Raw genomic sequence first — 24,347 nt, forward strand, 5'->3', positions numbered from 1 at the left:
GAGCGAGTACGAGTCATGCAACACTATACAACACTTATAACTTATGATTCACTACATGTTCATGTCATTTATATAATATACACGCGCCTATTTCCAACATCAGACAGAAGTCTTACTTACCACGTGTAACTCGTCATGACCCGGTTCTGAAAATCCACCGCATCAAACACACACGCAAAACTCCGCTGCTAATCCGGATAATAAACTATATCCATTGTTTCCACAAGGCTGGATGTCTTCTCCTTACATCCAAAAACACACTTCTTGTTGTGCCATTGTTGACTTTTGAAATTAAACAAAGCTGAGTGGCGTGATAAGCTGTTAGCAAGCTCTAGCGTCTCCCGCTGACTGACGGCTGGGCAGGGTTTTCCGGGGGAAGTTTTCCGGCGGAAGCCCATATAAAGAAGTGATACGTATCGAAAACCCCTGAAACGTCAGTTAGAACCGTAATCAAAAAAAATTAGCCGAAACTTGTACGAACCCTGGCGAAGTGCATTCGGCACAGAAATACTCTGAAACACGCCCAACTGCATTTTTGACACTTTGCCTGCGTTTAGCATGAGGAAACAACTCTATAACTGTGTTAATAAGTCAGAATGCTTGAAATACCATTAAACCCCCCCTTTAAAGTCATCCAAATGACTCCATTGGGTAATATATGTGTCCTGAATTGAAACGATACATTAGTGAAAAAAGAGTCATATTTTGAGCATATTTAGTGATCAATACGTTGTGTATCCATGGCAACATAGAGATCAATGCAGTAAGTTCAATTATGTTTGCATGTCGATACCGTCAACTCTCATTAGTTCTCACATGTCTTTTAAGCAGACACACATTGAACAACACAAGGCACATGAGAACCAATAAGATCTGCGTTAGATGTTAAATTAGACTTGTATCTGGATGAATTACCTTTAATATAGACACATCTGTTTGGACTGTGAATCCAGGCTTTGATGCAGGAGGCTTCAGAGTGGAAGCAGGTGGCTGAAACCAGTGGCAACCTTATGCGGATGTATGAGGAGTCTCGCGCTGACCTCGAGGATGCCCTGCAGAAGGGCCAGGCCTGTCTAAAAGAAAGAGGAGACCCAGATGAGCTCTTCCGCAAACATAATGTACGTTAATCATGTCTTTAAGAATAACCCTGACATGTTTCTTTAAGTGTGCACTTTAATGTAATGTATAATTTTTTGCTCAGGAGTTCTTTGGGCGTTTGGACCAGCACATTTTAAGTGCTTATTTAAAAGCGTGTGATGACCTCACTGACATCATCTCTGACGAAGACCAGAAGAGTCTACGGGAGACGGTCAGAAGACTTCACAAGCAATGGAAGGTCACTTTCAGAATCCCGGAGCACATTGATTTCTTCTGCAAATAGATGAGAATTCGTTGTTACCATGCATTTATTTTCTACCAGGACATCCAGGCTGAGGCTCCTCCCCACCTGCTCAGACTGCAGGTGGAAATAGAGAGGCGTTTGGTGATGGCTACATTACAGGAGTGCAAGGCAGAGCTTACGAGAGAAGATAAAGCCTTGCTCACAGTCGGAAGTGAAAGATTGATCAAAGAACACAGGGTGAGATTGAACATATACAAGGATACACTCACCTAAAGGATTATTAGGAACACCATAGTAATACTGTGTTTGACCCCCTCTCACCTTCAGAACTGCCCTAATTCTATGTGGCATTGATTCAACAAGGTGCTGAAAGCATTCTTTAGAAATGTTGGCCCAGATTTGTGGGATGCACATCCAGGGCACGAAGCTCCCGTTCCACCACATTCCAAAGATGCTCTATTGGGTTGAGATCGGGTGACTGTGGGGGCCATTTTAGTACAGTGATCTCATTGTCATGTTCAAGAAACCAATTTGAAATGATTCGAGCTTTGTGACATGGTGCATTACCCTGCTGGAAGTAGCCATCAGAGGATGGGTACATGGTGGTCATAAAAGGATGGACAAGGTCAGAAACAATGCTCAGGTAGGCTCCGGCATTTAAAAGATGCCCAATTGGCACTAAGGGGCCTAAAGGGTGCCAAGAAAACATTCCCCACTATTACACCATCAGCCTGCAGCCCTGCACAGTGGAAACAAGGCATGATGGATCCATTTTCTCATTCTGTTTACGCCAAATTCTGACTCTACCATCTGAATGTCTCAACAGAAATCGAGACTCATCAGACCAGGCAACATTTTTCCAGTCTTCAACTGTCCAATTTTGTTGAGCTCGTGCAAATTGTAGCCTCTTTTTCCTATTTGCAGTGGAAATGAGTGGTACCCGGTGGGGTCTTCTGCTGTTGTAGTCCATCCGCCTCAAGGTTGTGCGTGTTGTGGCTTCACAAATGCTTTGCTGCATACCTCGGTTGTAACGAGTGGTTATTTCAGTCAGTTGCTCTTCTATCAGCTTGAATCAGTCGGCCCATTCTCTGACTTCTAGCATCAACAAGGAATTTTCGCCTACAGGACTGCCGCATACTGGATGTTTTTCCCTTTTCATACCATTCTTTGTAAACCCTAGAAATGGTTGTGCGTGAAAATCCCAGTAACTGAGCAGAATGTGAAATACTCAGACTGGCCCGTTTGGCACCAACAACCATGCCATGCTCAAAATTGCTTAAATCACCTTTCTTTCCCATTCTGACATTCGGTTTGGAGTTCAGGAGATTATCTTGACCAGGACCACACCCCTAAATGCATTGAAGCAACTGCCATATGATTGGTTGATTAAATTATTGCATTAATGAGAAATTAAACAGGTGTTCCTAATAATCCTTTAGGTGAGTGTATATTGATCATATAGTGATCATACAGGATCACATCAAAAGACTCCCTAAGACCAGCATGATTTTTTTCCTGGTTTATGCAGCTCTGGCAATGATCTAGATTCTAGTGAATAGATTCAAAAAATTGTGGTGAAGCTGGTTGACAAGGGACACTTAGAGACACCAGCATACCAGACTCCCATGCTGGGGACCAGCATCCAAAATACAACATATGCTGGTCATTTCATCGCATGTGAGCTATAGCATAAAGACTGCTATAAATCTGAATCTCAATATATTAATGCGTATTTTTATGTGTGCATATAGACCTTTTTCAGACAAACAAACCCACTGTCTGTATGTGAGAAGAGACTGAAGACAATGGAGCAGCTCTGTCAGGATCTTCCAGAAAATGACTTGGGTCATCAAACGGTAGAGGAGACCAGAGATCGTCTTGCAGAGGTCAGGCGTTTAGTAGAGAGAATGCACTTGAGACTCCAAAAGCATCCAGATAAATGGAGAGAGTGGCACGCTAGGTAAGATAAAAGCATTGACACACTAAAACAATGCAGTTTAAACAAACCGAGCTTGTTTGCTGGTCTTTACTGGTTTAGCTGGTCTCACAGCCTGCTAAGCCATCAGGTCTCCAAGTGTCTTCAAGTGCTGAAAACTCATTTTAAACCAGCAAAATGCATACTATCCTACTGTAATAAAAGACAGTACCACAATGTTATTACAGTTTGTTTAGGAATGTTTGCTTTTCTGGGATTGCAGGTTCAGTGAGTTGTCTGAATGGCTTCTCAACCAGCAGGCAAAGCAGGGTGAAGCTGAAATCTCTACTGTCCAGGTGAGCGAACGTCTTATGCATTCATGCTCTTCATTAAATGTCTAAGCAGATCACAATCTGACTTAACTTTATCTCTAAACATATGCAGGGTCAGGTGGTAAAAGCTCAGGGTGAGAGTCTGAGCTGGCTCAGAGCTCGTATCGCTAAGCTGGAGGAGATAAGTCCTGAAAGTGAAGTTCATATACAGAGAGCTGCTCTTGATAAACTCTCTCTTGAGTTTTCTACACTGCTGTGTCAGTCTGAGGTAAAGTGCGATCTCATATCTTCAGATATTCCTCATTGTGAATGTGAGGTGGTGTACACCTTTATGTCTTTAAAGGTGTACTGTGTCATACTGCAAAACTAGCATCACTAGTAAACAATGACCATCCAATATAATATTTGGCCTGATCAATCAAATTTTCAATTTTGTGTGATAGTAATGTGTTATTTTGAGTGCCTTGTAATAAAAATGTCTGCTAAGAAAATATAATTCAAATGTTAATTTATGATTATTGGCAGAACATTTACATATCATTATCATATTATACAGTTACAGTGTATCTTTATGCTGCTGGTAGATTTATGACTTTGTCCTGATGATATATTGCATGGTTGCAATCTCTTTGAATGTTTTCTCAGGATGTTCCTGTCACCGTACAAACTGAGGGGCACATAAAAGCTGAAGAGGAGGTGAAGGAGGAGGAAATAATCCAGACGCAGGAGCACAGAAGAATACTGAACGCTGAAAACGCCAAGGAGGCCAAACAGATGCTCATCATTCACCAGGTGGGGATTGTGAAATTCATTTTGCTGATGTGTAATGCAATAAAAATGATGCATCTCTGCATCTGATTGGTGTGAATAAATGATTGTTTGTATCGTTCTAGAATGTGAAATTCATGCTCATTTATTTTACTTTTCTCTGTTTACTTGCAGCAAACTCTGAAGCCCCAGCATGCAAATGAGATGGATGTTCAGGAGAAACACCTGGAGGTAACGCTTTTAATCAAACATGAACGCTTACACGTATACCAGATTGTACTTTATAACGTTGGTTATTTCTTTTGAAGCCTATAAAAATTGATGGGAAATTAAAAATGCAAAAATTTACAGGTTTTAGGGCATTCAGGGATGTTTCATTCCCAACATATGCAACATGAAATATTGCTAATAAATGTAACCAATCCAGTTAAACTTATAGCTGAAGTTACCTGCTTCAGTTTACATAATGTCGTTCAAACCCATATGACTTCTATGCAACAAAAGAGTAGAAATATTTGTATTACATCGTACAGTTATGAAACATCATGACTTTAAAGTGTACTGTACCTTTTAAAGGTGCAGTGTGTAAAGTTTAGCGGCATCCAGTGGTGAGGTTGCGAATTGCAACCAACGGCTCAGTCCACTGCTCACCCCTCGTTTTGAAACGCATAAAGAAGCTATGGTACCTGGCACTGAAAAAACATGTAATTGACGGAGACAACTTAGTAAAAAAAAAAGTTTGTCCGTTAAGGGCTTCTGTAGAAACATGGCGGCACAAAATGGCGACTTCCACATAAGGGGACCCTCTGTGTATTTAGATAAAAACGTCTCATTCTAAGGTAATGAAAACATAACAGTTCATTATAAAAAGGCCTTTATACACCCCTGATAATATGGTTTTGTATATTATTTTGCATTTCTGTCAAGAGATCCTTCTAAAAATTACACACTGCACCATTAAATGCAAAAAAACCCAAAGTATTTCAATGTTTGTTGGTTTTTCTCATTGCTCATTAGGTCACTGTTTGTGCATGGCAGGACTTTGAAGAAGAGAAAGAAGACATCTTGAAGTTTGTGTGTCATGTCTGTGTTGTCCTGGAGAGGGAGCTTATCTTCAATAACTTGGAGAGTCTCGCTACCGAACTAAAAAATGTTAAAGTGAGAGCACATACAAAATGTATCGGTAATATATCTAATAAAACTTAAGCTTGATATTCATAAACTGTGTGTGTTTATTTAGGATCTTGATCTGCAGTGTAATATGTTTGGTGTACGGGCTGAGTCCCTGGAGATGAAGGCACTGAACATTAAACTTGGACCTCAGAATTTGTCTTTACTGCGGGACCAGGCCCAGTCCACACGAGACAGAGTTCAAGAGACACAGACCAGCCTTAAGAAAATGTAAGACTTAAGGCCAATATGCCTTTATTTACTTTACACATACTGTACCTTTTAGACTACCCACCTTATTTCATGTAGTGCCATGCATTAAGATAAACATTACTCAAAATACATCTAAACATATCATATGTTTCTATTAGTCTTACAGGGATAAGGTAAATCCATTCTTTGTAAATCCATCATCTATGTTTGTTCTTATAGCATGTCAGATCTGAAGCTCATGCACAGGTGGTGGCAAAGCTTTAGCTGTGAGTCTGAGGCTTTCTTTTCCTGGATCTGTGATAGTAAGAGAGATCTTGAAGATGTCAGCAGAACCTCTTCTAACCTGGATGAGCAGATTCAAACTGTGGAGGTAAACAGATCTGCATCAGAAGAAAACATTGGGGTAGCTTCCCAGATAGGACCTATTCTTGTCCCAGACTAAAATGCATGTTTGAGCTGCCTTAATTTTTCAAACATCTTGCACCAACATATCTTAACATATATCAGTACCATTGTTTTGTCTTTAGATGCACACCAGTATTGTTTTGTGTAAGATGTGTTTGTAAAAAAATACTTAAAGGGCACCTACTATGCAAAATCCACTTTTACATGTTTGGACATAATGGCCCTCATTTATCAAAAGTGCGTACACCAAATTTCCAGCGTATACTTGGCGTACACCCAAAACCAATAAATTTAGATTTCGTTCCCAATATTCAACAATTTGTTCCTTGGAATTAATTATTATAATATTTCGTAATTACTATTACAATTATTATTACTTCAAATTATGAATTAGTCTCGTAAAACATGTAAATGTCATAAAAACAAATTGTTAATTTGAATTATATCCGAAGCTCCGTATCAAACTGGATCTAAGATATAGCTAACAAACAACTGTATGTAAATACAGAACAACACACTACAAAAGTTACTACATCATTTTAAAATATTATTTAAAAAAAACTTAACCAAACCATTAAGCAGACATAGAATTTAGATGTAGGCAAAAGTAAATAATAATAATAATAAATAGGCTTAATTATTCTTCTAAATATCAATAAGCGTCATTAATAATAAAAATAATAATTAGGGCTGTCAATAGATTAAAAAAATTAATCTAGATTAATCGCATGATTTCATGAGTTAACTGCGATTAATCGCAAATTAATCGCACATTTTTATCCATTCTAAATTTACCCTAATTTAACACTTTTCAGGTTTTTAATATTCTAATCATATATACATATATAGATGCTTTATGCAAATGTATGTTAACAACAGCCTGTTTACATTTTAACAGAATCACCAGCCATTGTTTTGTATATGAATTTTCCTTTCAGAAGATTTTTCTTTCTCCATTTTTGTTTGCTGCTGCATCATTTGTGACCTGTGCTGGCAAGTTGAGTCGGAATTAGCAAATTTTAAAAAAAAAAGTTGTTCATATTTTGACATTCTCTATTAAAACATAGAACAATGCATGATTTGTGCTACCCAGTCTCACAAAGTTTCGTGATATAGTCACGTATTTTTTTGATTCTTTTTTCGTGCTATTATCACGAAATTTCGTGTTTTTTCGTAGTCGTATAACGAATTCCTGTTTTCGTGTGATTATCACGTATTGGTTACTCGACTGTTTTTTCCTATTTTTAAACCATTGTGGCTTCGGTTTAGGGTTAGATTTGGTGCTTGCATTAGAATGTCACTTAATATATTGATCTATACTATTTTTCCTGATTTATTTTTTTATATGTCGCCTGGCGTTAGGGTTAGAGTTGGGTTTGGTTAGGGATGTCATTTTATGTAAATCTAACCCTAAACCGAAGCGACAATGGTAAGAAAATAGGACAAAACAGTCGAGTAACCAATACGTGATAATCACACGAAAACAGGAATTCGTTATACGACTACGAAAAAACACGAAATTTCGTGATAATAGCACGAAAAAAGAATCAAAAAAATACGTGACTATATAACGAAATTTCGTGAGACTGGGCTGGATTTGTTGAAATATAACAAAATATGACAGAACTACACGTGTTTGAAGTTGAAAGAGTCAAATTACCACAAACATTTCCACATCCATACATTATATTACCACATCAATACCTTAAAATCACTGGTTAAACTAATAGATTTAGCACACACAAAGCAAAAACATCATCAATGTATGTTCAACTTTTTTCCTTTTGTTTGATTGACATTGAGACAGACTGCTTAAAATCTAAGTGATCTAATATAATGTTACACATCAGATATTTTTACCCAACAGTTAACCAAACATTTACTTAAAACATAACAGATTATAGAGCCTACCTGCGTGAATTCTTATCAAAACAGATATTTGTAAAACTGTAATTTTGTGTAGATGTCTATATATCCGGGTCGCGCACTCGCGCGTCTGTGTGCACGCGCTTCAGATATCAGTCAGTCTGCGTGAGGGGATCGCTTTTGAGTCTTGTCGCTCTTAAACTCTTTAACATTAATCAGGTACCGAACTTTATCTCTCTTAATGACTATTTTAACATCAAGCAAGTCCTGCAGTCTATTTTATAAGTCATGCATAAAAGCGAAACCAAAATGAATTGAGACGCATTTTTGTATTAGATTAAGCATTAGGAGGACGGTAACGTTACACCTCTCAGACGTATAAATAAAGATCATATCAGATGTCCAACGAGCATTTAGAGCATTGGATGTGGTAGACGATTTGCTTAATGTTCTTATTTATATGAAAACCTTTTACTCATTTAGAGAGAGTCACATTTGTCTGCGTCTCTGTTCATTCAACTATGGGCTGGACCAAGGGTCAAACAGAAATTGCGCGTTGCGTTAATCTCCGTTAATAAAATTAGTGGCGTTAAAATGAATTTGCGTTAACGCGTTATTGACGCGTTAATTTTGACAGCCCTAATAATAATACAAATATTACAAATTGTCATGCAATTATTAATGTGTCTTTAATCCCACTCTTTAAACTCTCAAATAAAAAATTTTGTTTCTTTCCACTTTCCTGGTTTCTCTTCTTTGCCGTCTTCCGTGTGTCAATGGCGTAAAATGAGGGCGTGGGGGAAGGGGAGACTTGAATTTATATGGGCGTGTTATTCTAATGACGATCGTTTTCAGCCGCGGCATTTATGAAGGGCAGGTATTGCGTACACCTGAATATCAAAGGTACGCACAGCTTCATAAATCAGGCGGTGAGAGGAGTGTAAGCAAAATCTTACGCCAACATATACGGACGTTTCTAGGCAAGAATGATAAATGAGGGCCATTGTGTGTTGCCAGTGTGTGAACAGAACCACCCTACGATAAAAAATCCATCCGCTCCTTGTTTTTTGATCCCCATTAAACCAAAGCAGTCTCACTAGACAAGCCTTTTTGATTCTTTTATCAATGTGAGGTCACATTGATAAAGCCCCGGCCACAAACAGTCTTGCATTACATAGTTTCCACCCTCAGAAAGTTGTACTCTGTCCACTATTGTCTTAGACTGAAAGCGCTCACTGTCTGTTTGTAAGAAAGTGAGGAACTGTAGCTCATTTGCATTTAAAGGAACTGCATTAAAACAGCGCATTTTTGCTCCCACCCAAATGTGGTCATTTTGGACATGATATAATAAATGATCTGCGGGGTATTTTGAGCTGAAACTTCACAGACACATTCTGGGCACACCTGAGACTTATATTCAATCTTGTAAAAAGGCTATAATAGGTGCCCTTTAAATGTAACTAAGACCTAGTCCTCGATTAATTTAACCCCTGTCTGGAAAACTTACCCACAGTCTTTAAATTGAACACACAACATGGCCTACTATAGTTCAACTGGTAGAGCATTGCAACATTGTGGTTATGGGTTTAATCTGAATATCATATAATCTGCATGCAGTGTAAATTGCATAAATATAAGTGAGGCATCTCAATGTTTTTGTTTCCTCTTAGATGTTGAAGGAGATCTTAGAGGAGAAGGTGGAGGTCTTTAACCGATTGGAGACAGAGTTTCAGACTTTAATGCACTTCATCACGGCAAGCCAGGCTGGGCGAATTAAAGCTCGCCTGAAACAGATTGTGAGGTGCAGGGAGGAGTTCAAAAGCAGCGTTGAGCAACGAGAGGCGGAGCTTCACTCAGTCTTGAGAAATACGAAACAATTTACCCAGGATCTCAATGAGGTACCGATACATGCACAGCACTGTCCACTCCTTTTGTAAGACCTCTTCATTTAAGATTTAAGAGCTAATTTATGCAATGTTTTAATGCATGTAAGGTGGAAGATTTGATGAAAGGACTACAGGAAAAACTGAATGTGTCAATAACTTCCTGTACATCAGCATCAAGAACATATAAATCTCTCCATGAACATATGGTTAGTATAACAGTACATCTTCATATGGGTAATTTCATATTAAATACTTTTGGGAGGTAAACATATGCTGCTGTGTGATAATATGGATGGACATTAATAATTGAGAGACTACATTTAAATTTTGTAGTCTACATCTAAAAATAGGGATGCACGATACAAAATATCAGTGCCAATACCAATATTAGGTTACTTTGAATGACATCTTGCAATACAAATAGATACCAATTGTTTTTAAACAACAGGCAAATGTCTGATAGTGGGAAAAAATTGCCAATTTTTCTGCTGATACCAATTATAGCCAGATAGCATCCTTGTTTAAAAAAATCAGTTGGTACAATGCAAGACAACATAAGTTCATTAAAATAGTTGACTATAGTCCCTGTAGTGAAAAATGGGATCAGTTAAACGCATCTTTGAGCATCATAATAACATATATAAAAGTTTTACCTTTACAATAATTATATGAATCTATGGATCTATGAATATGCAAATTAGTCCCTGCCTCTACTTAATCTTACAGCTCAAATCATAGATATGAATATGCGAATTAGTCCCTGCCTCCACTCTTTCACACCACCTCAGACACTAGATATAGATGTAAATACTGTAGATGCTACATTTGGCAGTTTTAGACATATAACATCTAAGTTCGGTTTCACACAATGCATACAGGAAATGCGCATTTGCATCACTAACATACATCTTGTAACGTAAATGTGTAAGCAGCACAGAAGCAGAGCTGAAGCAGCAGCATCGTTTTAGCGGCGAATCTATGTGGCAATCATACAAAGTATCTATAACTCGAACAACTGATCCACAAGTTCAACTTTGTTGATATGATTAGTTACATGTTTGTGACATTGGAAACCAAGGCGATTGTTAATCGTGGGAATTAGACAATTTTATGGAGAAAATACTCGGCAATGGTATTAAATGATGAACTTGCACATTGGGGCAATGGCATGAAAATGTTTAAGTGCTATGATTGGGTCCCCAGTGCTTCTATCAACCTAGAAAATGTGAAAAAGATCAACCCACTAACTTAGTTTTGGTAAACCATTCTCTACAAGCACATGAGAAAATAGGTTATTGAAATTTGGCTCTCCTTATGATGTCATAAGGAGCACTTATTATAATAATATCGCCCCTTAATCAGCACTATCCAATCACAGCACTGCCATTAAGTGCAAAGAAAAGAAGAGAGAGAAACTAATTCACAGCACTTTTGAGTTTCAATTGCAACAATCCGCTCATTTGCATTTAAAAGGACACACCCAAAATGGCACATTTTTGCACACACCTACAAAGTGGCAATTTTAACATGCTAAAATAAATGATCTGTGGGGTATTTTGAGCTAAAACTTCACATATGTGGTCTGGGGACACCAAAGATTTATTTGACATCTTAAAAAAAGTCTTGTGCCATGACCCCTTTAAATCATACTAAAAACACCACATAGAACACTAAAATCTTAAAAAAAGTTAAAAAATATAAATTAAATAATATTTATATAAATTTAAATAAATAATATTTAGGTTGCAATATTAGGAATCACTTTAATATCAAAATTATGCTCCCATGTGCTTTTGATTTAATTAATGTATATATATTTATTATATTTATTTAAAACATTAATGCGCTGTGTTTTCGTCCAATAAGATGTTTTTTAGATGAGAATGCCCCTGACTGTCTTTGCCTTGTAATAGCAAGTAGCAAATCACTGTCCATGGCCGTGACCATGAGTGATTTTTTGTGACACTGTGTGTCTTTAATTCCCAGGATGTAGTGCAGCACCTGCAGCAGCTGGGTCCCAGGCTGATGTCTTTATGTCTGGGCTGGAGAAGGCTGTCTGACGGAGGCCAGCTGGAGAAAGCCGTGGCCGAGCTTCAACAAGCTCACAAATTACATACCCAGCAGGCCACTGAAAAACAATCAAAACTGGAAAACCTGTTGACTCTGTGGCAGAGGCGTGTGTTTACATGTTTATTTGTTACATGGCGTGTGTTTCTGTTACCTAAATTACAAATTGGAACAGAACAAAAACAACAATGTTTTTGGCCCTCTGATTTTTAGGTATGAGAGAGACCTTTCGCTTTTGCAGTCCTGGTTGAACAGGTGTGAAGCTCTATGCAGTTCAGATTGTCCCTACCTGAGCATGGACGTAGAAAATCTTAATAGCCAACTTCAGACCCTGCAGGTGAGAGTAAAGTCAGAAATGGTGTAAGTTAAATATTAGGTTGAATGACTAGATTAGAATGGAAACTCACAATGCAGACACACTGTATAAGGCGCTTCGTCTTGACCTGCAAATAAATCCTTGTTCTCTTTTGTATGATTAATAACCAGGACATGCAGTCAGAAGTTCCCTTTCAGGAGTCTTTGTTGGAAAGTTTAGAGACCCGGGCAGAGTGTCTGTACTCCTCATCCTCAGAAGAAGGAGCCACAGAGATCGGAGATCTCCACTGCAACCTGGAGGAGAGGTGGTGTTCTTTAAGTACCAACATACCAGTCAGGTAAAAACTACTTTTATTTAAATGAAATGGTTGCTTTAATCCATGTCTGTTGGTGTTGGTTATATTATTTATATAATAATTATATTTAAATTTTACACTTCAATGGATCCTTTTCAGGATTCTGGAACTTCAATCTCATCTCGCTCAGTTGGAGCAGTTCAGTCAGTCCTTGCTGGCGTTGACTCAGTGGAGTGAGAACTTTCTTAGGCACATTCAAAGTACCTGCACAGTCAACATCACTGATCTGAAGTCTGTTGACTCCAAAATCCAGGTACATTGTATCCTTTCAGTATATGTAGACTGTATCTGTTCATCAATGTCCACAAATAATAACTTTTTGATGCATTATTTGTCTCCTGTTATCTAAAGGAGGACATGGCTTCACTCGAGAGCCAGGGTGAGTCAGTGGAGGCTTTACAGTCATATATAGATGCCCTCAGCCCGTCTTTAGCCCCCAGGGACCTACAGCATCTCCAAACCAGGAAGGAGGACTGCCTTCAACTCTTGAGTGAAGCTAGAAGCTTAGTAGACCATCGAGATCAAGCTCTAAACAAACTTAAAGCTTTCTACGAGATCTATAATAAATCCAAAACTTGTCTTGAGTTATTCCACGAAGCAATTGAAGAGAAAGAGAGCTGGGATAATTCAAAAACCAGAGATGTAAATCAGGAACTTGGGGAACAAGCTAAGGAGTTAGCATCTCTGGAGGTGCAGGCCATCAGCCTGGATATCAGCCTAAACAAGGCACACTTACATCTGAAGGGGGTCGATGGGAAAAGAACATCCTGCAGAGAGCTTGTGGATGATATTGCATTGAGTCTGCAGATGCTACAGAGGAGCGTTGGGACAAAGCAGAGCGAAGCAGAGGCGCTGGCGACATTGTGGAGTTCTTTTAGGGGGCGGAAGGAGCTGCTACTTGTGAGCCTGGCAAAGCTTGAAGATAGAGTCAGTATAACATGGCCCGCAGAGGTCAGCACACAGGCCTTTCAGCAGAGGTACACCTTTTATTGTCCTTCAACTGTAGGGCCTGTTCAACACAAAGTTTATTACTTTTTCAACAGGGCCCTTTATAGTACATCTCTGATATTGATATTACATATTAACTAACAGTGCATTACAAAGCATTACATTTTATCAGTATGTGTGTTCCCTGGGTGCAATCCCATAACCTATTGCGCTACTAATGGAATGCTCTACCAATTGATCAACAGGAACATTAAGCCAGTTAAGTGAGGAAGTGAGTCATATGATTGGTTTGATTCATGATTCAGGCTGCATTTGCATTGACTCCTTTGCATTCTTTACAAAGATTTGCCCGGTTATTTTAAAAGAATAATAGTTTGCTAATTGGAAAGCACTTAAAATGTTATGCTCTATTTATTACTGTACTGTGCAAAAGTCTTAGGCCACCACCACCAGACTTGTTGTTTTAGAAGTTTTAATGTCCATCCATATTTATTTTTCAATTTATTTTTTTAAGATACAAACAGAAAATACCGGAAATATCTACAAAAAAAATAAATAAATTACATTTTCAGGACTAAATGTCTTCTTTAGGCATCGTTGGTGTTTAGTGTGACATCTCTTGGCACTGAAAACATCTCGAGCGTTTTTGAGCAGAATAAAGTAAAAGGACTAATTTCTTTAAAATTAGAAATTAGGATTTTATAATATTTAATATCTAGGTTTAAGAGATCCTGCAGTTTCCTGCTATTGCTCAAGTGGAAGGAGAGTTTACCTTAAAAACTTGACATCAGTTTACATTTTTATACAGTTTTTAATACTATATACACATTTCCTGTATTTTCTGGATGTATTCTATAAAATAATTATTTATGATCACTATAACATTGCAAAAACAACTAATCTAATTCTGGCATGGTGGCCAAAGACTTTTGCACAGTACTGTATATGTTAACATAGGCGGCGGACCCACATAAAAACACCAGATATGCTTAATTTCAATTAAAGGCGGGGTGCATGATCTTTGAAAGCCAATGTTGACATTTGAAATCACTTAAACAAACATGCCCCTACCCCAATAGAATCTGGACCTTCCCAATAGACCCGCCTCACACAAAGGCAACCCAGGCAATGTTATTGGTTAGTAGACACGCTCCTTACTGCTGATTGGCTACAAGTGTGTTTTGGTACTCGGCCCAACTCCCTTTTCCAAAGCGTTTTTCAAAAATCATGCATCTCCCCTTTTTAAAAAAAGAGTCTCTCCGATTGGTGGATCTCGTGAGCTGTAATAAATACAATGCTTTGATGAATAAGCTGAATAAGGGGCACTTCACATTTTGTGTCTAAAACCTCACAGAAAACGCAACTGTGCCGCTTTCCTCCTTTCCAAAGTGCTTGGGGTTGCTAAAATTGTGCCGAGCACCCACCGGCGAAAAAAGAAATGGGTGCTTATGTATGTTAATATCGGTGTGTCAATATATTGGACATGGATATAATTACTGGTCTAACATATTTCCAACCTCACCAAGTTTAATGGCATTTCATTTTCTAAAAAGATATACCAGTTAAAAATGTACCTTTTAAACATTTAAAGGCGGAGTCCACGATGTTTGAAAAACGCGTTGGGAAAGGAGACGGGCCGACTACCAAAACACACTTATAGCCAATCAAATCAAATCAAATGCCCGGTTGCGTATGTGTGGGGCGGGTCTATCAACAGAAGGTCCAGATTCTATTGGGGTAGGGGCGTGTTTGTTTAGGTGATTTCAAATATCAACATTGGCTTTCAAACATCATGGACTCCGCCTTTAAGAAATGAATTTAACCTGAAATAAAAACATGTTGAAAATGTGGGCTGGGTGTGAATATGGCTTTAGTTGTTTCTGTGTATAATTAGTATTTTTGTCATAATTTTACTGTAGCGATGACATACCTTTAGTTTGTCTTATAGTGTACTGACAGTATTTTGTATAAATAACAGGTTATGGATGCTGAAGCAGTTGGAGGAGGAGCTACAGGCCTTACAGCACAGTCAACTGTGGTTGGCAGAAAGAGGAGAACAACTGGCGCAGAGAGACCCTGAGCTGGCAGGGGAAGCCCAACGGGATGTAGTCTTGGTCCAATCCACCTGGGAGAAAACCAGGGGGATTATTGTGGAGGCGTGAGTATATTAGGATGCGAGTTTTAATGCACTAAGTTTCTCATTGCAACGCTCTGTGATTGGATAGACGGATGGTTTTCAAAATTGAGCTCGATACAGATGACTAATGAGTGGGGGAGGCAGGACTAGACCAGTGGTTTGATGGATGGAAAATTTGACAGGTTGTGACTGTTGCCATGTTAAAATGCAGTTTAAATGCGATTTATTGTGTGTGCATTGTTTGATGGATATGTGGGTGAATCTCTAAATGGATTATATGATGTATTAAAGAAACCGAAGAAAGAGGGAGAGTGTTTTGAAATATAGCCAGACTGTGGAATGTTTGTACTGTACTGTACTGTTCTGTTGATACTATTACATTGACCTACTGTAGTAACATTTTTTTGTTTATCATTCTTTATCAGATTTATTTTCAGTGACAGAAGCATTTCAAAGCATTAAATAAATTAGCTTCAGGGTGCGCTTGGATTGCACTTCGATCGGCTTCAGACCTGACGTCTTGTGTTTGTCCTTGTACAGTCATGACCTGTGTGCAATACTGCTGGATGTCTGCAGGGAATACCAGAGCTTAAGAACCAAGATCAGCTCAGTCGTAGAGAGAGCTCAAGCCATCACTGTGGCCCAGTCGGACCCACACAACCCTGAGGACGTCCAGAGAGCTCTGTTACGGGTTAGTGCCTTTTGGGTCTCAGTTGTCTTGTATGCGCATCCTATTAAACAACAGATTCATCTTGATATGATCATGAGCACATGTTTGTTTGTAATGTTGTTATCTTTGTTTGCTCAGCTGGAAGCAGTGAGGCCCGAGTTGGCGGCCACTAAGGAGGACCTGAATCAACTCATTGGTGCAGGCAAGCGCTTCACCGGTTTGTTGAAGAAGCTTCCAGAGGAATGCCTGCAGAATGAAAATATCACAGCAGAGATGGATAACATTGTTGATCAGTGGCTAAATGTGAGTGTATGTCAGTGGCGTTCCTGTAGCTTACTCGCAAAGAATTGCGCTTGCAATGCCAGGGTCATGGGTTGGATTTCAAAAGAGTGCATGGACGGATAAAATGCAATATTGATTTTTACAAAATTGTATGACCAAGGTTTCTCATGTGTAGATCTCTGAAAGAATGGATTCAGATATCAGTCTATACACTCGTTCTCTTGAACTGTGGAACGACATTAATAAAATGGCTAATGATATTGAGTGTTGGACCGCCATCTCTATTGGCGAACTTAGTGAGGGAACTTCCAGACTTCTGTCCACTCATAATATGGAGGAGCACCTCACTGAGTTCAAGGTGAGATCCGTTTTTGCCAAACAGAACTAAAATGCATTGTTTGCTTTAAGCTTTAATACTGCAATTGAAACTTAATACAATAGGGAAAACAATCATTTCTATGTATACAGCTGGATTTGGACATTAAGGAGGATGAATTGAAGATCTTGCAGGAGAAAATAACAGATCTGCAGGAACTGATGAAAGCCCAGCACACACACAGTGAGCTACAGGTAAACACAAAAAAACCTATACCTGTACATGTATTTAAGGAGAATATTGTTCATGTTGCCAGATTTGGTGATGATTAAATTGAAAAATAAATTTCATTGAAGGTGATCATTGCGGACCTGAGAAAGCAGATGTGCCATGCGGCAGAGGTGTATGAACAGACAAGAGGCATGTATAAAGAGTTCAGCTCTCAGAAACAACAGCTCGAAGGTCTCATCTCCCAGATTTCAGAGCAGCTAAAGATCTCAGAGGACTCACTGTCAGAGTTTTCACTGTCCTGTGACCCAGAGAGTTTTGTTAAGATTAAGGTTAGTGAATTGACAGAATATGAAAAGACCTGCATTGAATTTCTGTTTCTGATTTATATAACATTGGTTTCTCATACAGTATGAAGCTACATGGGCAAGCTGGTCTTACTGATAAAGCTAGTTAATTAACTATTTAACCCTCATAAGACCCAATTTTCCTGTATACGTTATAGTTCCTTGGGGGTAAAAATGACCCCAGAGATTAAAAGGGTGATAACAAAAAATATATACATTTTTAATGATACAAATAATATATCATTTTTTTCATTTACTTCCCATCTATAAATTAATGCTGTGTTTTGGGAGATATGAAGTACTTTTATACCCGTTTACCACTCAATTCCTCAACTACACCATTAGCTTGGCTGAAAAATATCAAATTTTTATGAAAAATGTACATCAATTATGATCCAAATTTGATTTATTTGATTTGTTTTTAGATATTGATCTAGATGTTATGTGTTGAATTCAACCATTTGGTGTTTAGAAAAAACTGGTTACAGTTTAGGAAATAAATTACTTCGACCGGCAGATGCCCATAGAGACCCATTCATTTTACTGTATGTGGCCAACTGCTCAACATCACTACTTTATTGATACAATTTGTGAATTTATGTTTATATAAACATTAGAAAGGACATTAAAAATAAATATTATTTCAAATAGTAGATTTTTTGTAGTTTTTGATGTATTTTGAAATGTGTGTTTTTATGTGTGTCTTTATGTGTGTGTAAGTTTTACTGTGTCTTTGTGTGTGAGTCTGTGTTTGTGCGTGTGTATGTGCGCACATGTGTGTGTGTGTGTGTGTGTGTGGATGTGTGTGCGCATACCTGTGTGAGTATTTTACATCTTTGCTTTGCATCTGTGTTTTTTTTTTTTGCCAAATTCTATAAGAAATGCTCTCTGTGGCATATCTTTGTGTGTGTGTGTGTGTGTGTGTGTGTGTTTGTGTGTGTGTGTGAGTGTGTGTGTGTGTGTGTGTGTGTGCGTGTGTGTGTGTGTGTGTGATTGAGCATGTATTTTCTATGTAACATTTGTGCTCTTGTACCAGGCCTACCTTTCTGTGTTGAAATTTTCCGATTTATTCTGGATGAATTGATTTTTTTGACAAATAAAAAGAAAACAATGATTTTTTTGCATTTCCCATTAATTTCAATTGGGCTCATTTTTACCCCCAAAGGGACTAATTAAGTTAATTTTTTACGCCTCTTTAGAATGACCGAATCAAGCCCAGTTTTTTTTATATGAATCTTGACAGATAATCTGGAAAAGTCACAAAATCTTAGTCCACTGAGATAAAGGGAACCATGTTTTTAAACTAAAGAAAAGTGGCTTGGGTGTAGAATTGATTATTAGGGTTAAAGGGGACATGTCATGAAAATGTGACTTTTTCCATGTTTAAGTGTTATAATTGGGTCCCCGGTGCTTGTATCAACCTAGAAAATGTGAAAAAGAACAACCCGGTAACTTAGTTTTGGTAAACCATTCTCTGCAAGCATGTGAAAAGATAGATTTTTTAAATTTGTCTCCCCTTGTGATGTCAGAAGGGAATAATACCGCCCCTTAATCTGCATAATCCAACCACGGCACTGCCATTTAGTGCAGAGATCAGCTCATTTGCATTGAAAATGACTGCACATTTTTGCTCACACCTACAAAGTGCCCATTTTAACTTGTTATAATAAATTATCTATATGATATCTTGAGCTATAACTTCACATACGTACTCTGGCGACACCAAATATTTATTTGACATTTTAAAAAAGTCTTGTGAAATGTCCCCTTTAAGATATGTCAGTTTTAAATTGAGCCAGCTCAAACATGCTATAAGCCCAGTCCGGGAAACTGGGCGGTATTGCAATGCAAACCAAGGATTTTATGAAATTAGGAAGTTATCCAATCAGTTAATTATCATAAGAGCTCTTGGTTATTTGATTTTAACATTCTGCATATCCTTCTGTGCGGTTTTAAGGAGGTTGAGAGATCACAGAAACAGTTGGAGATGAGTCTGGACATAGCAGGTGAGTCTCTGAGGGCCCTGTGTAGAGCCTTCCCAACTCAACAACTGACTCTATTGGGTGAAGCTGTGTCCCAACTGGTCAATAGGAATGAGGAAGTGACAGGACACCGCAGCCGGATCCTGGGCTCACTTCAGCACACTTTGCTGCAGAGCTTTAATGGTGAGTGATATAGCAATATGCAGTACATTTACACACACACAATTTAATTAATTATTCATTTATATATTTTAATATGAATTAATCTATAACATGTCCTAGGGGTGTGCATTACATACGCAAACTATGGATGTGATTTTAAAGCCACTTACCATTAAATTGTCTCATAAATAGTTAATAATAGATATTTAATTATTTATGTTTGTTTGAAATGATTTCGAACGGCACTCCCAGACACACACCTGTGTCACGGATGCTGCCTCTCCCTCTGACATTATGATGGCTCCCAGAGGAATCGCATGAGACTGGTTACTAAGACAACAGAAAGCTGTTTGCTCCTTACACCTACACAGTCCATCTGGCCGCACACAGCAACAGCTCACATACAGTATATGTCTGCTTATGGACTGTCACTTTCTCTGTCCTTCCGTTCTTTCGGCAGAGAAAGCACAAGCCTTCCATTGCTGGCTGTCTGAGCTGAAGGCAGGAGTAGAGGACTGCTTTGAGCAAACATGTGATGCTCTTTCCATTTCATTCAAGCAACAGAAGCTCAAGGTAGCATCAAACTATAATGCATTTAAATTGTGCATATTAGCGAAGCAATAATGCAAATCAGAAATATGTCAAATTCAGTATGCAGCTCCATTTAGTAGAGTTTTATTGCATATGTAATCCATTTAAAGCTGTTAATAGCAATGGTTCATTTTGTCCCCAATGAATTGCGACTACCAACCCCTCTTAGATTGCTCTAGAGGAAACCATGGAGGGTAAGGAGCACCTGACCAGGGTTTGTGAGGAAGGAGAAAGACTCTTGTTGCATTTGACAAAAGGCGGGACTGGAGGTATACAAGAGCAACTTGATTCTTGTCAGCATGCTTTGGACACGTTTGTTGTGGAATGCAGACAGCGCCTGCGGTCTTTGGATGAAAGTGCCAAGCTGCTGAATGGGTATGAAACAGGCAGGTGGGAAAAACAGTGATATTTGCTATTTATTAAAATAATACAAGTAAAATATAATAATGTTCTTTTAAAAAATTAAAATTATTGTTTTCAAGAAAGTGTTGTTTTAAAAGGATATACCAGACTATATTATATTTATTCATTAGTAATAATTTTATCAAATTATTTATTTATCTACAATAATTAGTTTTAGGAAAAGTCTCAAGAAAACAGGAATGCAATTGACTATCAATTAAAACACTATTCCCACAGAAAAACGCTAAATATGCTCAATTAATTTTAATCAAATTTGGGAGCCTCTCTGATTGGTGGATCTCACGAGTTGTAATATCTACAATGCTTTGATGAATAACTAAATAAGGGTCATGTTTTGCATCCAAAAGCGCCGCTTTTCTTCTTTCCAAAGCGTTGGGTGCTCGCGTAATGTCTGATGTTATAAGTAACCTAAGCATTGCGTGATGACGTGCCAAGCACCCACCGGCTGAAAAAGAAATTGGCACTTATGGCCCTATGATAAATTTATATTGTTATAAAAGAAAACAAACTATGATTTCCATATTTAAAGTATATTTAAATATATACAAACAATACAAGTTTTTCTAGTATCCTAAAACATACTGTCATGTGTGAGGGAGACAGAACCCAAGTGCAGACAGCTCTCAACCAAAAAGACTTTTATTATATAACAAAAATGCCCTTGAGGGGGCAAACAAAGACGATAATCAAATAATATAACGTGATGTACACGTAGCGGGGCAGGACAGGACAGGACAGAACAGAACGAGACGAGACAGGAACACACAACGTCATCGGAAGATAAACAATGAACCAGCACAAGACAGTAGACACAAGGGCATTTAATAGAGGAGAACTAAACTTGAAAACAAGGACACACAGGTGAAGGGTGTTTAACTAATAGTGAATAATATAGGAAACAAGGGGGCAGGGTCAAGACTTAAAGGATTAGTCCATTTTCTTAAAAAAAATCCGGATAATTTACTCACTACCATGTCATACAAAATGTTGATGTCTTTCTTTGTTCAGTCGAGAAGAAATTATGTTTTTTGAGGAAAACATTTTAGGATTTTTCTCATTTCAATGGACCTCAATGGACCCCAACACCCAACAGTTTTAATGTAGTTTAACATTACAGTTTCAAAGGACTCCAAATGATCCCAAACGAGGCATAAGGGTCTTATCTAGCGAAACGATTGTCACTCTTGACAAGAAAAATAAAAAATATGCACTTTTACACCACAACAGGACTCTGGTCCTGTGACGCGCCAGCGCGACCTCACGTAATTGCGTAATGGACCATTTTAAACAATAAACGGACACAAAGACCTTAATTAGTATTATTCGACATACAACAACGTTGGAACGGTCCTCTTTCTCCACACTTGTAAACACTGGGGCGTAGTTTCGCATACGTCCTCCGTGACCTCTTGACGTTATGACGTATTGCGCTCATTTAGAGTCCTTTGAAACTCAGTTGAAACTGCATTAAAACTGTTACGTGTTGTGGTCCATTAAAGTCTATTAAAATTAGAAAAATCCTGGAATGTTTTCCTCAAAAAACATAATTTCTTCTCGGCTGAACAGGGAAAGACATCGGCATTTTGGGTGACATGGTGGTGAGTAAATTATCTGGATTTTTTAAGAAAATTGACTAATCCTTTAAGACAGGTGAGCACAAGGTACACAAACACAGACCACGTGACTCTACACACAAAACAAGACAACAATAAAAAGGGCTGCTGTGATCCTGTCACATGAAACAAGGTAAAATACATAGAGGGCTGACAGGATCATGACACATACAGTACTGTATGATGGGGTTAAATATGTATTTAGGCATAGCCCATTTACTTCATATCCAGCCTGATCTTACAGAAATTCATAACTATTTTACAAAGATGCTAATTTGTATAAATGTGTACAATTTGAATTATACAAAAACATATAATTATTAGAAAAAGCAAAACTAAAGTCCGACTCTTTAAACCCAACATCACTGGAATGAAAGCAGATCATATTTAAACATACAAATGACATTCTTACAAATGATTGTAGCCACATTGTGGCCTAATTTGCCATGAGATTGAATTATATCAACATGATGATTATTATTTCTTAGCACAATCATAATTTAATATTGATGTATTTTTAAACTGTTTAACTAAGAATTGTGATTGAAAATTAAATAAGGTGCGCCTCTATCTTATTAAGGTATGAAACACGTATGTTCGAGCTGAGAGACTGGCTGCAACAGCTGGAGGAGAGACTGAAGACAGATGCTTCTCTGTGGGGTGAGAGTGAGCCAGAAGCCCCTGTCTGCTCTGAAGAGCTGAGAAGTGTGGAGGAAATCCACAGAGAGCTCCTGATAAGGAGGTACGTATGGTTGATCTGTGTGCATGAGGCAACACGTGTAAAGGAGATTGTTCAATATATGAGGTGATTATGAGCTGGTACACACAGTTGCCTGCATGTGTTTGTTTTCTGTATCTTTCCTAGGGCATCTCTTGAACGACTATGTCAGTCGCCTCTCACACTGTCAGAGGGAGGATCCAGATCACATGATAATATGGCAGAAGAGTTGCTCTCGAACCATGAGGCGTTGCTGCAAGAGGCCAGGAGTCGAATCCGCTGCCTGCAGGAGTATCAGGCCTTCGAGGAGGCGTTAAAAGCAGTAGAGACTTGGTTGCGGGATGTTGAGGGGAGATTGGAGAAACTTGAGAACACAGAAGGGAATAAAAAGGAGGTGGAAGATAAACTTGAGCGAGCACAGGTATGGATAGGAACGTTATAGGTAACATCTGGAGTTATTTGAAGCATATGTGTTTGACACAATAATGCAATTTCCCCAGTGCTGTTTGAAGGGGAAGTCTTATTTTTAGAACGGTTAGTACTGTAAGTGCATGTATGAAGTAGGTCTAAGTTGTGTGTTTGTTTCCTCTTATCCAGGATATCCTGCTTATGAAGGGCGAGGGTGAGGTAAAGCTTAACATGGCTGCTGGGAAGGCAGAGCTGGTCATTAAGAGCAGCGGTGAGGTGGAACGAGGAGTGAGGTGGAAGCTTCAGGAGGCCGAAGACGCTTGGGCGGCTCTATTGCTGAGAGCCATGAGTTGCCACAGGTGCTTTGATTCTGTGACCTTTGACCTCATTGAATTTAGTGACCTGCTTTAAAGAGTGTGGGTGGCCAAATGACCGAATGGTCAATTTATGCTTGCAATTGAATGGGAACAAACCATGTTGATGGAAACATCGATAGTAATTTAATTACCAGGGCCATTTAGCTACAATGGGTCAAGAGTGATAAGAGGGAGAATATAGTGGTCTGTTTTTAAATTGGCAAATGTGCTTGACTGCAGGTGCCAGCCACCTGGGCTTTTATTCAATTATTGTTACTATGGTAACCATGTTATTAACTGCTGCTATCAGTTTCAATTAACACCAAGGGTTTAATGATGGAGCGTTTTTTTTCTAATTATCTGTTGAATAATTTGGTCATGGCTTGATAGTGGGGATCAGATTGCAGAATGGAAAAAAGTGTGTTCAAGATGCTACAAAGGTCATTGAGAATAGGAGGGATACACAATTTTTAAACAGTGGCGGCCGGTGACTTCTTTTTTCGAGGCCCTCGATGCGAAGTTCGTCACCAC

At 38.5% G+C, this 24,347-nt stretch overlaps 1 protein-coding gene across 4 annotated transcripts in view; it reads left to right on the forward strand.

Annotated features, from left to right (window-relative positions):
- syne1a (spectrin repeat containing, nuclear envelope 1a) overlaps positions 1 to 24,347 on the forward strand; it is a 163,983-nt gene that overhangs the window by 35,597 nt on the left and 104,039 nt on the right. For 3 of the 4 annotated variants that reach the window (XM_073856030.1, XM_073856028.1, XM_073856029.1), the window contains exons 1-20: positions 5,968 to 6,110; positions 9,682 to 9,909; positions 10,005 to 10,103; positions 11,884 to 12,071; positions 12,178 to 12,301; positions 12,451 to 12,617; positions 12,735 to 12,888; positions 12,987 to 13,612; positions 15,562 to 15,741; positions 16,261 to 16,411; positions 16,529 to 16,693; positions 16,848 to 17,030; positions 17,141 to 17,242; positions 17,345 to 17,548; positions 19,521 to 19,728; positions 20,168 to 20,280; positions 20,468 to 20,673; positions 22,915 to 23,076; positions 23,200 to 23,473; positions 23,650 to 23,819. In XM_073856030.1, the coding sequence (XP_073712131.1) occupies positions 5,979 to 6,110; positions 9,682 to 9,909; positions 10,005 to 10,103; positions 11,884 to 12,071; positions 12,178 to 12,301; positions 12,451 to 12,617; positions 12,735 to 12,888; positions 12,987 to 13,612; positions 15,562 to 15,741; positions 16,261 to 16,411; positions 16,529 to 16,693; positions 16,848 to 17,030; positions 17,141 to 17,242; positions 17,345 to 17,548; positions 19,521 to 19,728; positions 20,168 to 20,280; positions 20,468 to 20,673; positions 22,915 to 23,076; positions 23,200 to 23,473; positions 23,650 to 23,819 (3,836 nt within the window). In that variant the 5' untranslated portion in view covers positions 5,968 to 5,978. Of the gene's footprint in view, positions 1 to 953; positions 1,119 to 1,201; positions 1,337 to 1,420; positions 1,580 to 3,093; positions 3,303 to 3,540; positions 3,614 to 3,701; positions 3,858 to 4,234; positions 4,382 to 4,531; positions 4,589 to 5,374; positions 5,516 to 5,597; positions 5,759 to 5,959; positions 6,111 to 9,681; positions 9,910 to 10,004; positions 10,104 to 11,883; positions 12,072 to 12,177; positions 12,302 to 12,450; positions 12,618 to 12,734; positions 12,889 to 12,986; positions 13,613 to 15,561; positions 15,742 to 16,260; positions 16,412 to 16,528; positions 16,694 to 16,847; positions 17,031 to 17,140; positions 17,243 to 17,344; positions 17,549 to 19,520; positions 19,729 to 20,167; positions 20,281 to 20,467; positions 20,674 to 22,914; positions 23,077 to 23,199; positions 23,474 to 23,649; positions 23,820 to 24,347 lie in introns of those variants that run through there. The other variant, XM_073856031.1, reaches the window with a different exon arrangement.

The sequence above is a fragment of the Misgurnus anguillicaudatus genome, chromosome 18, assembly GCF_027580225.2.
Source record: "Misgurnus anguillicaudatus chromosome 18, ASM2758022v2, whole genome shotgun sequence".
Taxonomy (NCBI): Eukaryota; Metazoa; Chordata; class Actinopteri; order Cypriniformes; family Cobitidae; genus Misgurnus; species Misgurnus anguillicaudatus.